The sequence below is a fragment of the Python bivittatus genome, unplaced genomic scaffold (genome assembly GCF_059951505.1).
Source record: "Python bivittatus isolate LINGU-HERP-01145 unplaced genomic scaffold, Pbiv_v1 ctg000980_np1212, whole genome shotgun sequence".
NCBI classification, from domain to species: domain Eukaryota; kingdom Metazoa; phylum Chordata; class Lepidosauria; order Squamata; family Pythonidae; genus Python; species Python bivittatus.
Window position 1 is genome coordinate 16,499,428 of NW_028277125.1, and position 13,263 is coordinate 16,512,690.

At 39.7% G+C, this 13,263-nt stretch overlaps 1 protein-coding gene across 1 annotated transcript in view; it reads left to right on the forward strand.

Annotated features, from left to right (window-relative positions):
• The first annotated feature begins 885 nt into the window (after positions 1–885).
• WDR49 (WD repeat domain 49) overlaps positions 886–13,263 on the forward strand; it is a 90,590-nt gene continuing 78,212 nt past the window's right edge. Inside the window, 1 exon segment of the mRNA XM_088132217.1 lies at positions 886–1,032. Coding sequence (XP_087988343.1) covers positions 886–1,032 — 147 coding nt within the window.

Here is a 13,263-nt window from a genome sequence, read left to right on the forward strand (position 1 = left end):
AAGCAAAGATGGTCTTAATGTTTTTATTGCATCCATGCTCTTGATCTGTGGATGTGCTGTACTGTAAGCAGATGCATTAAGGTGCTCATGAAGGTTGCACTCTTGTTAAGTGCATCACACATGAATAACTACACAAAAGGCAGTCACTTCCCTTCACTCCACCCAACTGCTTTTAAGGGTTTTTTTTTACACTGAATTGGTTGCATTGCTGTGACTTGCTTTGAAAGGTCCTCCCTAAAAAGAGCTAAACAAGATCTTTTATTTTCCCTTCTCTGGAACAGTGAAGAAAGCTGGTTAGCTTGTGTTGTGCAAGTGTTGCTAAGAAACACTTGTAAGTTCAAAGAAAAGGGAATCCAGCTATTTCAAACCGCCCCATAAAGCATAGCGTCAACTTCAATTTTATACACGAATGAAGTGCTGAAGCTAATAACCTCTGTTTGGAAAAAATAATGGAATTTTAAAATAAATGACACAATAACAAGGTAAGCAAAACTGATTTCAACTTTATGAACAGGTACTATTACATTTCCAAAGAAACTAAAATATTATAAATTCGTTGATTCTATTCACTATAGAATTTAACAAAGATTTTTTTTTCATTTCTTTTTTTTTTCCCCCCTGGTTTACATACAGTTTTCCGGAGTAAACTTCTGATGTCAGAAATAAAAATGAAAACAAGCCTGTAATTATTTCTATTTTTTTTTTCTTTTTAAAACCCCATTTGTTTGTTTTTTGTTTTGTTTTTAAAAAAACTTTCTAGAGACTTCTTAACTTGCGCTGCATTATCCAAAACTATTCTTGGAGGAAAAAAATTAACTTCCAGAAAGGCCTGAAAGCTCCACAGACTCCAGACTAGCTCAGTATTAATTTCTACAAAAGATTAGCATGAATAACAAACCCTGTGAGACGGCAAGAGCTACGAGGGTCAGCCCTGAGAAACAGGCTATGGATTGTGGAACTGCAAAAAAACAGGAACATCTTGAAAACAGGTTAACTATTCATGACTTTATGAAAATGCAAGAACTTTTTCAGGTGAGCAAGTTTTAATGTGAGATTGTTTAGGAAAGTTCCTCTTTCCTGTTGCTGTTGTAACAGAAAATACTTGGGGACATGGAAAGTAGAGCAATGAAACACATAGGATACCATGAATTAGATGGCTCAGTACAAATACCTTACATCGCTTTATAGATTATTTTGGTGCATTTTCCACATGTAGGCCTAATACTTCTGACAAACACCATTGAGGAAGGCTATTTTTTACATGCTGGATTGACATATACAAAGGGTTTCTGTGCCCTGAAGTAAAGTGAGCATCATTTTCTTAGCTGATGGTCAAACTGCACATACTTCTTCAGAAGTATGTCCCGATAAGTAAGTGAAATGTTACATGCCCTGGGAAAGGGATATAGAATTTACATTCTGTAAGTAATCAGATGCCAACAGAAATGGGCTTCCTGGACTGTGCTAGTTGCCATAAACAAAAATCCAGTCCTTTGGTCAAAACCACCACCAAGAATTCCTAGAGACAGAAAAGGCTTGTTAGGCCATCAAATCCAACCCCCACTCCATGTATTCTATACAGGAAGCTGTCTAGTCTTTTACTTGAACCCATGCAATGAAAGGAAGGCCACCATCTCTCTGGGTAATTGTTTTCACTATTGTACAGTTCTTACTGGTAGGATTTTTTTCTGACTTTCAATTGCAATCCCTAATTCCTCCCCCTGCATTCTGGAAAAAGAGAAAATGGGTCTTGACCTTCTGTGTGATATCCTTTCATGTATTTGATTATCTATCAAAACTCAAATAGATGCCACCATGATCCTCCTCAAGTCATTTTTTTCCCCAAAGCTAAAAACGCTCAGCTACTTCAGTCAGTTTAATGCAGATAAGTATCTAATCCTCTGATCATTTTGTTATTGTTCTCTGAACCTGTTGTGATTCCTCTGAATTCTTCTGTGTGGTTCCCAGAACTCAGTACAATACCTGAGGTGGGGGTCTGACTAAAACAGAGTGGAATTAGTACTTCCTGTAATTTAGATATTATACAAAGTAAAACATCCCAGATAGATGGCTATCTCCACCTGATCACATCCAGTAAAGGAGAGTCCATCACGTCTCTGGGTCAATTGATTCTACTGTCAAACTGTTATTACTATTATGTAGGATTCTCCTTTCCTTTCCTTTCCTTTCCTTTCCTTTCCTTTCCTTTCCTTTCCTTTCCTTTCCTTTCCTTTCCTGTCCTGTCCTGTCCTGTCCTGTCCTGTCCTGTCCTGTCCTTTTTTCCTTTTCCTTTTCCTTTTCCTTTTCCTTTTCCTTTTCCTTTTCTTTTTGTTTTCCTTTTCCTTTCCTTTGGAACTTGATTTTCTGAAAGTTAAATCCATTATGTTGCATCCTGCACTCTTGAATAAGAGATAATAAGTCTTGGCCTTTTTCTGCATGACACTCTTTCAAGGTATTTGAAGAGTAATATCATATCCCCTCTAAGTCATCTTTTATCAAAGTTAAATATGCCCCGTTTCCTTCAAACTCTCTTTGTAGACCTTGGTGTCTGGTCCCTGATTACCTTCGTTGCCTATCTCTGAATTTGTTTCACTCTTTTTAAAGTTTGGTGGCCAGGACTGGACACAATTTTCAAGTAGGATCTGATGAGAGTGTAATAGAGTGGAATGATTATTTTCCAAGGTTTAGAACTTACAGTTCTGCTGATGCAGCCTAAAATTACATATGTCTTCTCTGCAGCCACATCATATTATTGGTGATCAATTACTGTACCATGTATTAGTACCAAGGCAAATATCCCTCATTCTATACCTATGCATTTGATTTATGTTTCCTTTGCACTTGTCTGTTAGATTGTGTTCGATTACTTTCTGCCCATTTATGCAACCTATCAAGATTATTTTGAACTATTTTTCCACCAAATTTGGAATTATCTGTAAATTTGAAAAGCATCCTCTTCGTCTCTTCATCCAGCAGAGAACCTGGACTGATTTTTACGATAGCCAATTTGGTACCTCTTTTCTTAACTATTGCATGCAACTTATGTTTTTGATGTTCACTACCCAGGCTCATTTGAGTGGGTGGTATAAAAATTCTGTAAAATAGATAAACAAGGAAATAGCTAAGCAAGGGCAGAATGTATTTTTCATTAAAAGAAAAATAGAATTAAAAGAAAATAGGATTAAAAAGCTAAAGATTCACAGAAGTACAAAACTATGGTCTTTCTGTAGTCATTTTAATATTCTGAGTAGAAAAACTATGGGAGATACCAAGCAGAAAACATTATATACCAGTCCTAATATTTCCAGTATTCATAGTTACTTGTTTTGGGAAAGGAAATGTGTTTAGTTCATCATGTGAATTGAACACTGTTTCCCTGAGAAATTCTTAGAAGGGAGAAAATGTAATCTGGGACCACTAAACTATCGATTGGCCCTCAAAAAATGTAACTAATACCTTGTGCTTACATGTTTCCAGATTTTAGGAACCAATTAAATCTTGAAAACTGTAGCTCTTGTAGGAGAGGACTTCAGGAAATAATAGGTCCCTGTGATCCACCCACCAGGCCTCATTGCCTCATTTGCCTGCTTAGATCTTCTTGCTCTGTCTCAATCCAGTTAAATGCTGTACAGAGCCAAGTTAGTCTGCCCCTATGATGCATAAAGGCATGGCCATCTGCTTCAGTTGGCCAGCCCGCTTCCAAAGAAGGTAACTTCTGCATATTCATAGAAGCCACTTTTGCTTGGTGAAGCCCTGCGGCCGCTCTGCCAGTTAAAAGTGGGGGGCCGTGGCCCTTTGATGAGGGATTTTGAACAGACACTTTATTTGGACTTTCATTGAAACACTGCAGCCTTTTGAAGATTTCCACAACCCTAGAAAAGAAAAGCCTAAGGGCAGCCTCTTGCCATAACTAATCCCCTGGCGCTGCCAAGGATTGAACCTGACTGTGACATTTCGTATGCAAGTCTTGTGTTCTTTGTTACTGACCTACAAGATTTCCCAAAGAGCTTGACTTATTGAACCTCACACTTCAATGGCCTGTAAGGTAGGAAAAGCAAATGCAGATCCACACTTTGCTTGGCCCGTCACCAGCACAGGCCACCCACTGCTCCCTGAGTGCAGGAACAGATGTTGCCAGTCCCCTCTCACTCCCAGCCCATTGCAAATACACCCCATGCCCGTGCTGTCCAGCTTTGATTCAGAACTGCTCTTTACTGACCAGATTGGTCTGAAGCCACTCAGAGCGGATGGTCTCCAGAGCTTCATTCTGATACAGTGGCAGCTCTGATTGGCTGCAGTGCATGGCACAACCGCTCTAGCAGCTGGAGGCTGCCCTGTGCAGCTATTTTGTCCTGGGCTGCTGAGCAGCTATGGTCTCAGCAGTTTTTTATAATCTTGCAGATGATCCAGTGATGGCCCCTGAAGTCAATGAACTAACCTCACCCCCAAAAGCTCATGTTCCATTCAACCCTTACCTCTCCCCAGCTCAGTGAAATATGTTCCCTTTGTTTTTCCACTCCCTGCCCATGGTACTACAAAGCTTCTCTTCCCTTCCTCCCCCTTCCCTCCTCTTTTAAAATCTTTCAGTTGTACATAGGAACATTACTACTTTGTTTCTATGACTCTAAATTATCAGTTTTCCCTTCCTACAACATTTCCTTGGACTACAGAGGAAGATAGGGATGAAAGAACCACCTGTTCCCTGTTGCTTTCATTGTTGTAACAACAGAACAACAGTGCTATCATAAGAGGAAAAAAGAAAAAAGAAAGGGTCTCCTTTAGTATCAAAAGGGATAATGTAGGGAGTGGAGAGGGGTGAAAATGTTGCAAACATCTGGGACTAGTGAGAAGTGAAAAGGATAAGACAGGCACTGGTAGACTGAACCACATGGGAGCCAGCCAGTGAAAACTGACTTTCTGCATGGCTGAGAAGGACAAAAAGCAGAAGAACATTCAATAAGTTCTTCTGGTGGCCATAGTCCGAACTATCCCAGCCCAGCCCAGCCCCGCCCCATTGGCAACCCACTGCAGTCCAGACTGACATTTCTGAAGTTGGCTTAAGAAACAGCTGGGAGCAGCTTGGAAGAGAAGCAGCTTTGGCTGTAGAAGAGAATTGCCCTGAATCAAGTTGTGTACATTTTGTAACCTCAGTGATACGTGCATGGACATACACATACTATATACAGCTGACCTAGTCTGCAGTTATCCAGGGGTAAAACATTCCACCCTGTGAGTCAGCAACAGATAATCCAGGAATTCCCTGTTCAAACAGGAAATGTCATTCCTTAACTCTAACCCTAACCCTATCCCCTTTTCTGGTTCTGTTCATTCCCTTGTAGTTATAGGAAGGGGTGAAATAATCTGGTAGGGAGTTCTTAGAGATGCTCTGTTTTTGCAGGGCCATTCTAGGCACTCACTTCCAAACCAGCAGTAGGTAGGAAAGGTTATATCTCTGTTAATCCAATTCACAAGACTTGGCTGAGTTAGGGGGGTTAGTTGAATCCAAGACAAACCTAGTCACTTTTGTGATCTTGCTTTAACCCCACAGGTGGTTTAGCAGTCTTCATGGCATACTAACCCTGCCTATTGTTCTATTCAGCATGTCAAGAGCAGGTGCCTCTTTCTTTTATAGATTTTTGTTGCAGTCCTTCTAACGGTATTAATTAGTTCAAGGGGTCAGCATTGGTGCATGAAAAGGAGACGTGTCTGGTGTGTGATCTGGCCACATCTGCAGCCACAGAGCAGATGGAGTGTGATTGCAAGACCTCTCACATTCAGCCACCCTTCAGTAAGAGAGATAGAAGGACCAGCGCCCGCAGAGTGAGCAGAGCTTTTGATCTCTAATTATTGCAGCTTGTCAGGCCTCTGGTTTAAATTGGGTCTAATGGAGGTGATTGCAATTACAATAGCTTTCCCTTCCACATCCTGCCCTTTCCCCCCTGTGAGCTGCTCAGCTAATGGGAGCTGGCAGCATTCATATATATTGTAGCATTGTTTGGCAGGAAACGGTAGGAACGTGGCTGGCCTCTTGGGTGGGAGTGTGATTTCTTCTTGCAAAGGAGGCTGAAGAGGTGAGCAACCCATTTTTGCCAGTGTCATTTTTCAGTCTGCATTGTTACTTTCAGGGTGCAAAGAGGTGGCTTTTCCACTGAGCTGGAAGTGAGCAAATTTTTAAAAAGGAAGAGAGAGCAAATGGATGTTTTCTTGCCAACTGATTGACTTCCAAACACCTTCTTCATTTCATTTTTTTAGAATACTTTTTATAAAAAGGTTTTTCATAGATAATAAGAAATACATTCAAAGGGGAAAAATATAGTAAGGTAAATGTGAAAAAGAAAGAAAGAAAAAAGGAGATAGAGGAAAGAAAAAGAAAATAAAAGAACAGAGAATATGAATAGATAGATAGATAGATAGATAGATAGATAGATAGATAGATAGACAGACAGACAGACAGACAGACAGACAGACAGACAGACAGACAGACAGACGTGGCTTTAGATCTTCCTCTCAACAGTTATACCTAAATTCTAATCAAACTCCTCTCTCTAAGATTACATCATAATTCCCTTCTTTCTATAACCTTTCTAATCATCAAAACCATAAGTCACAAAACGATTTTCTTTTTTACGTAAAAAGTCCATAAGGGGTTTCCAGTCATTGATGAATTTCAATAATGACCTTTCTCTAATCAAAGAAGTCAGTTTGTCCATCTCAGCAAGTTCTGTCAATTTCACCAATCATTCCTCCACGGTGGGTAATGCTCAATCTTTCCATCTTTGTGCATATACTAATCTCACTGCAGTAATCATATACTGAAATAATCTTCCACGTGCCGTAGTAATCATATATTGAAGTAATCTTCCATGGCTCTTTTCTAAATTTTGATCCATCAGTCCTAAAAGGAAAAGTTCTGGCTTCACTTGAATATTAATCTTTAAAATCCTCTGTGTCAATGTGTGCATTTGAATCAGGGTTCTTCATTTCAGACTGCCTGCAGGATTCTCAATTTAAGACCTCCTGCAGGGGTCCACTCTGAATACTTCTGTGATTGCCAATTTTTCAATGGGACAAGAGCTGAAATGGGCAGGCCAAGGGGATTTGCTAACATGAAACCATTAAATGCACAGCTTTGCCACAGGTTCTGAAAATGGCTTATTCCGATGCACCATCACAACTATTTATGATGGGAATTGAGCTTGCCAATGTATTCCAGCTAGAGCTGTAGTATCCATAACAATTACAAGACAAGCATAAAATCAAAGCCTTCCTTGTAAAATAATAATGTGAAAATGGTACTTTTTCCTATCACAACTCTTATGTATTATACTGTTTACTAGTAGCATCTTTCTCTTTTCTCCTCCTCTTGATGTAACTAGCTTGAGAAAAAACACGGAAGCTTTCTTACAAAAAAGGACATAGTCGCTTTCCCAGATTTCTCCTAGATGTTCTTCTGGTAGAAGCTATTTTTGATCTCCATTTTCTGCTCCATGCTTGTACAACCTAAATTTGTTTATTCCATTAAGGGCTTTACTGCACTCCTCTTGAGAATGAACACTGTTAGGCAGACAAATTCTATGGCTTCAGAGAATAATAGACAGTCCTACTGGCAGAATAAAGAACACCCCACTGTTGAGACGTAGGTGGATGTAAAAGTAGGTTACTTGCTAATTCCAGCAGCTGCCAGCAAGGGCAGAATGGAGGACAAGTTGCAAATGTTCCCTTAGCCAGTCTGATTTACTGCTGTGTGTGCCAATACACCTTAACGAAACAAATTCAGCAAAAGGGAATTTCAGTCCAAACCACTGAAATATCTTTAACAAGCATGAGTAGACAATTTTTTTGATCCCAAGCAATATCACATCATCACAGGTTTTTAAAATGGCCAATATCTCAAGAAATGGTCAGGTTTTATGGAATTTTAGAAATTTTCACCCACAAGATTTCATACAATTGCCCCTGAAATTTCACAGTATGTTGATGTTCTTACCTGATATATTACAAACTCTTGTGTGAGGATGCCAAAATCTCTACAGATTTGATCTCACAAGAATTCAGCCACTGTAGAATAAAAATAAATTAAAATGATTTTTATTTAATTTGGGGGAGATTCACCCTCTAGGAATATTTTAATATGAATTGTTCCATCCTTAATGTGAATCTTTTACTTGGAAGTAAACTCTATTGAATGAATTCAGTTTGACTTATTGACAGATAAGGGAGTGTAACAGCCAAAGAACATGGTGTTCAGAAATCTCAGGAGTTACAATTTAAAAATATCAGAATGAAATGTGGGTTGTGATTGTAATTATTTTCAAAAAAATGTTTGTGGATTCCAATAATTTCACAAATGGAATCTCAGAGCCCCTTTAAGAAAACTGGCACATTGCTTCTCCAGGAGTAGGAGAAACCCCAACAACCACTATCTCACTGAAGCCGCCACATTTCTTGAAGGCCACTTCTGAAGGTCAAGGATCCTCAAGAGAGTCATGGAGGTTATTCATCAAGCCAAGAAATGCAGAAGACAGACAATAGGGCTAATTAGGAGTACAACAATAATACTAGGCCTGCCAAAAAGGGGCTGCAAAGTTCTGGACAGCCACTTTGTGACAGGAAAGAGTTAGAGTTTCCTATTCCTCTTTGCTGCTATTCCATAGGTCAACAAACTGAAAGGCACTATGCTCAGCCTAGCAGTATTGGACTGTAGTCAGGGAAGTACAGTCCAGGGATCAGATAAGATGTTCAGGGTCAGAAGTTGGGCAAGCAGAACAGCAGAGTTGATTGAGATATAACTGCAGCCCTGGTCTGCTCCCAGTTGAAGGTTTTTTGACCCTGCTTTTAGAGCCCCTCTTAGGAACAGCTGCTGCTCATCAAGGCCTAATTAGTCAAACAAACCAGTTAGCTTTAGTCTTTCTACTTTCCCTTTTTGCATTATGTTTTTTGTTATTTTCCCAATTTCTTTTGTTTATTAAATCATTAAAAAAAAGTTAGTTGGCCAGAGGGCTAAACTGGGAACCATGTTTTGCTCCTAAGTAGACAGGTTTTTTCTCTTTCCTTGCAACTGATTCCCTCTATACTAGGAATATCCCTCTGGTTCTTGAAGCATTGATGTTCCTAAGGGCTTGGCGCAGTCTCAGCCTTTACACAATGCAGAAGGTGGCTCTGGAACAGACTTTGCTAAAGATAGCCCAATCTTTCTTCAATAGTTCATTCATTCATTCATTCATTCATTCATTCATTCATTCATTCATTCATTCATTCATTCATTCGTTATGGTATAGACAGAGAGGGTTTGCTGGCATACTATAGGTTTTTTTAAACTCAAACACCTATACCATTATTAGGAGAAAGGGACTGGGGAATGATAGAGCCTTCCCCTCCCATGTCCTGACATAGTCCAGAACACCATGTGCTTATAGTTAAGTAAACAGCATCAGAAACTCGAGCAGGAAAACACACAGTCTGTGTATTAACTGAGTTAGACTTGAATCTTTCCAGCAATGGCCTGCCAACCTGGATCATGCAGTACTTGAAAAATGCCTGATTCTACAGTATCTGTCAAACAAGAAGCTTAAAGAATGGACAGTAGATTCCATGCAAACCTTTGAATAACTCTAGCAAACACAGCTTTGCATTTCAAGGACACTAAATGCAAAGTGAGGGAAACCTTCTGGTTTCTGTCTATATCTCAAATGTTTCTGATCGTTGGAAAAGTGGATCAGAGAGTAAAAAAAAACTTGACCAAGATCCAATGGACTACTTAAAATCTGCCATGTGTTACCTTGAGTTTCTATCTCCACTGCAGCCTCTGAAAATTAGCTGAACATCTGAGCAATCAGCTATTGCTAGAAAAGAATATTGTCAAATACTTTCCCTGTCCATGTGCACTTCAGAGCAAAGAAAGGAACATCAAGCCTATTGATGCTATTACCTCCAATTTGATATCTGGCTTTTGGTTAATTAGCTTGATATTCTGAGATGGAGTAAGTTCTTCTCCTTCTCCTTCTCCTTCTCCTTCTCCTTCTCCTTCTCCTTCTCCTTCTCCTTCTCCTTCTCCTTCTCCTTCTCCTTCTCCTTCTCCTTCTCCTTCTCCCTATTCATTCTCCATGCCAATCAAGCAGACATCAGCCACCAATACCACAAAATCTTCTAGGTTCCACATTTTGACCCACTCACACTGGGCCAATTCATCAGTGCCCATCCTGTCTGCAGCCAAAATCTCACTGGTTACCATCCCCACATGAATAAAGACGTCTCTCTGATTTGTCCCAACCATTTAATCTTGGATCGGCCCACCAGTTGAGAATTTATAACCTCCTTAGGATGGCAACCCTATCTTGGAAGCACTTTGCATGTCTCTTAAAATTCCATTTATTATGTGGATCACATTTGTCTTGCTCTTTGAAGTTTAGCATTGCACAATATGTGGTAAAATACTATATTAACTTACTTTGTCATGCTCAGTTTGACATTATTTTAAATGTTAGATTGATTTGGATGTAGCTCAGTAATTCACTTTTCAGTGAATTCACTTTTCACTTTAGCAGATTCTCTGATAAAAGATATTCATTACTCATTCTCTGTGGCTACATTTCAGCCAACAACTTTCACAATGTTCCCTTCTCTAGTTGCAAAGGATTAAAAAAAAAATAATCAAAATGTTATCTTTTTTACATTGGTCACAGGGATCAGAAGGCAAACCAAGTCAGCAGGTTCTGTCTTTTGTTTGCTTATTTGTTTTGCTTATGTGTGTTTTTCCTTAACTTCCAGCAGTGACTTTCAGGAGCCTTGCTTCCCAAGGCCCTTTGAACTGAGTCCTGTATCCATCATGAAAAGGAATCCTTCATCTACTTCAAAACAGATATTTTCTCTTGTGTTCGTTGTGTCTCTGAGTTTTCCAGAAGTGCATGAATGAACACATGGAAGGTAGATCATGTCTATTAGATGTCAGTATGTTCCATTGTGACAAACTCCTAGATTATGGTATGGCACAATAATATTCTTCACATATACCTGCTCTGAAAAGCCACACAAAGGTAGGTTTTAAGTATGAAGCATCCTTGCAATAGCAATGAGACTTTTCACAATCTTTTGCCAGCAAAGAGACTCCAATACAATTTTCTCTTGAGGCTGATTATCTATGGCAGCCTTTACAACCTTTTTCTCATCTCAAACTCTTTCCATCTATGCAGTGGTCTCTGGTTGTTTGTTACCTTCTTATAGCTTGAATAATTCCTAGCCAGATATGTTCAGTCCCTGGTTCCTGTAGAACCCAATATGGTAACATAGAATACTAGACTGGAAGAGTTTGCCACAACAGTAGTATGTAGGTTTCTGGGTTTTTGAGTAAATTAACCACAGCCTCTCCACTTGGTCACCTTTGGGAATTTCATACTAATTATGCATTGAACAGATGATTCTATTTTCATTGCCTTTGCAGAACATGACATTTTTCAGTTTCTATGGCCCATGCAGTACAAGAAAGCCTTTGAGGCTACTGCTCAAATGGCTCCACACTCCTATATCATTTATAGCTTATTAATTAAGGAATTAACCTCAGTGACAGGGTTGTTTTTTTTTTTTTTTTGGTATCTCCATCACCTTCCTCTTGGATCTACACGTTTCTTCAGGAGTATATATGGTTGCATCCATTTGAGATGGAGGTATGGGTGCTACAACAGATACCAAATCACCTGAAGTCTGACTAAGAAGAAAATCAGCCAGCGCTTCACAACTCATATCCTCCCTGAAGCCAGAGGGCTCACCGTGAAGTTTATGTATTTCAGGAAAGCTCCTTCTTGCTTAGAAAGAAAGCCTTCCTTTCCTTATTTTGGAATGATGCCCCGAGGAATGTTTTCTTTTTTCACCATGGCTGTTATTCTGACAGATAAGGAGAATGGTAGCAGGGGAGTGCTGGAATGAGGGAAGGTAGTACCATCTTACAGGCCTAAATGTCTCTTATTAATATCTCCTTTTCAATCTCTCACAGTGGACTACCAGTTCTCCTCAAGCAGGAAGCAACAGGAAAAAGGATGCTCCCTGACAAGCTGCTGTTAATCAGTCCAGGCACCTGGGGGTGTCAGAGAGGGACCAGATAGGCTTCTCCTCCTCTCTCTCCATGTGATTCTCAATGATTTCTGTTATTCCCTTGCACCTATTCTCTTATCTGTTAGGTTTGGTGCCCTCCTCCCTCTAGCACAGTATTCTACCATCTCCATGCATCTGGAGCAGAGAGAATATATCTGTAGCAGCAGCACGCATGGTGGTTTTCTCTAATCTGGGTCCTAATGCTCCCTCTCCCTGGTCACCTCATGTTAAAGACAGTCCTGAAGACAAAAGAGCCACCCAAGTGCTTCTACCTGGAGCATGTCTTGCCTGATTTTTCAGACATGTCTTGCCTGATTTTTGGCAATCAAACCGCTCATTTCAATTGCAGGTAATCTTTGCCACCACCAGCACCCTTCCAAAATAAAGAGTTTCCTTACTGACTTGCAGGAGATACTTCTGCTCAAAAAGTAGTCTTTTTTACTTGTTAATTCAGTTGGCACAACTTGCTTAACTGGGTAATGGGACAGTTTAAAGTGTCACATGGATACATAGATCTAAGAGGGTCAATTTTAAATCCCTAACAAATCCAAATTTGTTCAGGTTTCACTATCCTCTCCCCGTCAATCCTCTTGGGCAAATGAAGCCATGGTTTAGATGAGATGGGGAAACTCTGACCCAACTAAGCCCACCAGGCTGGTTGATTTAGTCCAGGGCTTCCCAATTTACAGTAAATTGTCACAAGTGCCAATGAGGATGAGTTTGTTAGTCTGGGGGCCACCATACTTGAATCACAATGTTTGAAAAGTTGGCCAAAAATGTAGAAAATGAACAGTATAAATGTATTAATAAACAAAGGTTTTTGCAAAACAGAGTCATTTCATTTTGGCCATTAAGCTAGCAGCATTTTTCATTAACTAGAACATCGATACTTGGTTTTATTATTGGGTTACTCTCTCTCTCTCTCTATATATATATATATGTATATATATATACACACACACACACATACATACACACACACACACATGTATGCATGTATGTATGTATGTATTTCAAGATGATACCTAAGGTGATTTAATCTAGCAAGGCCATTCTGCTCAAAGTGCCCCAATTGTGTTTTTCTTTTTCTTCTCTCTCCTTCTGGAACATATGGTCTTTTTCTCATTAACTCTCCCTTCTCTTCTCTTGGCAGAGACCTTCCTGCCTCTGCTTAGCAGA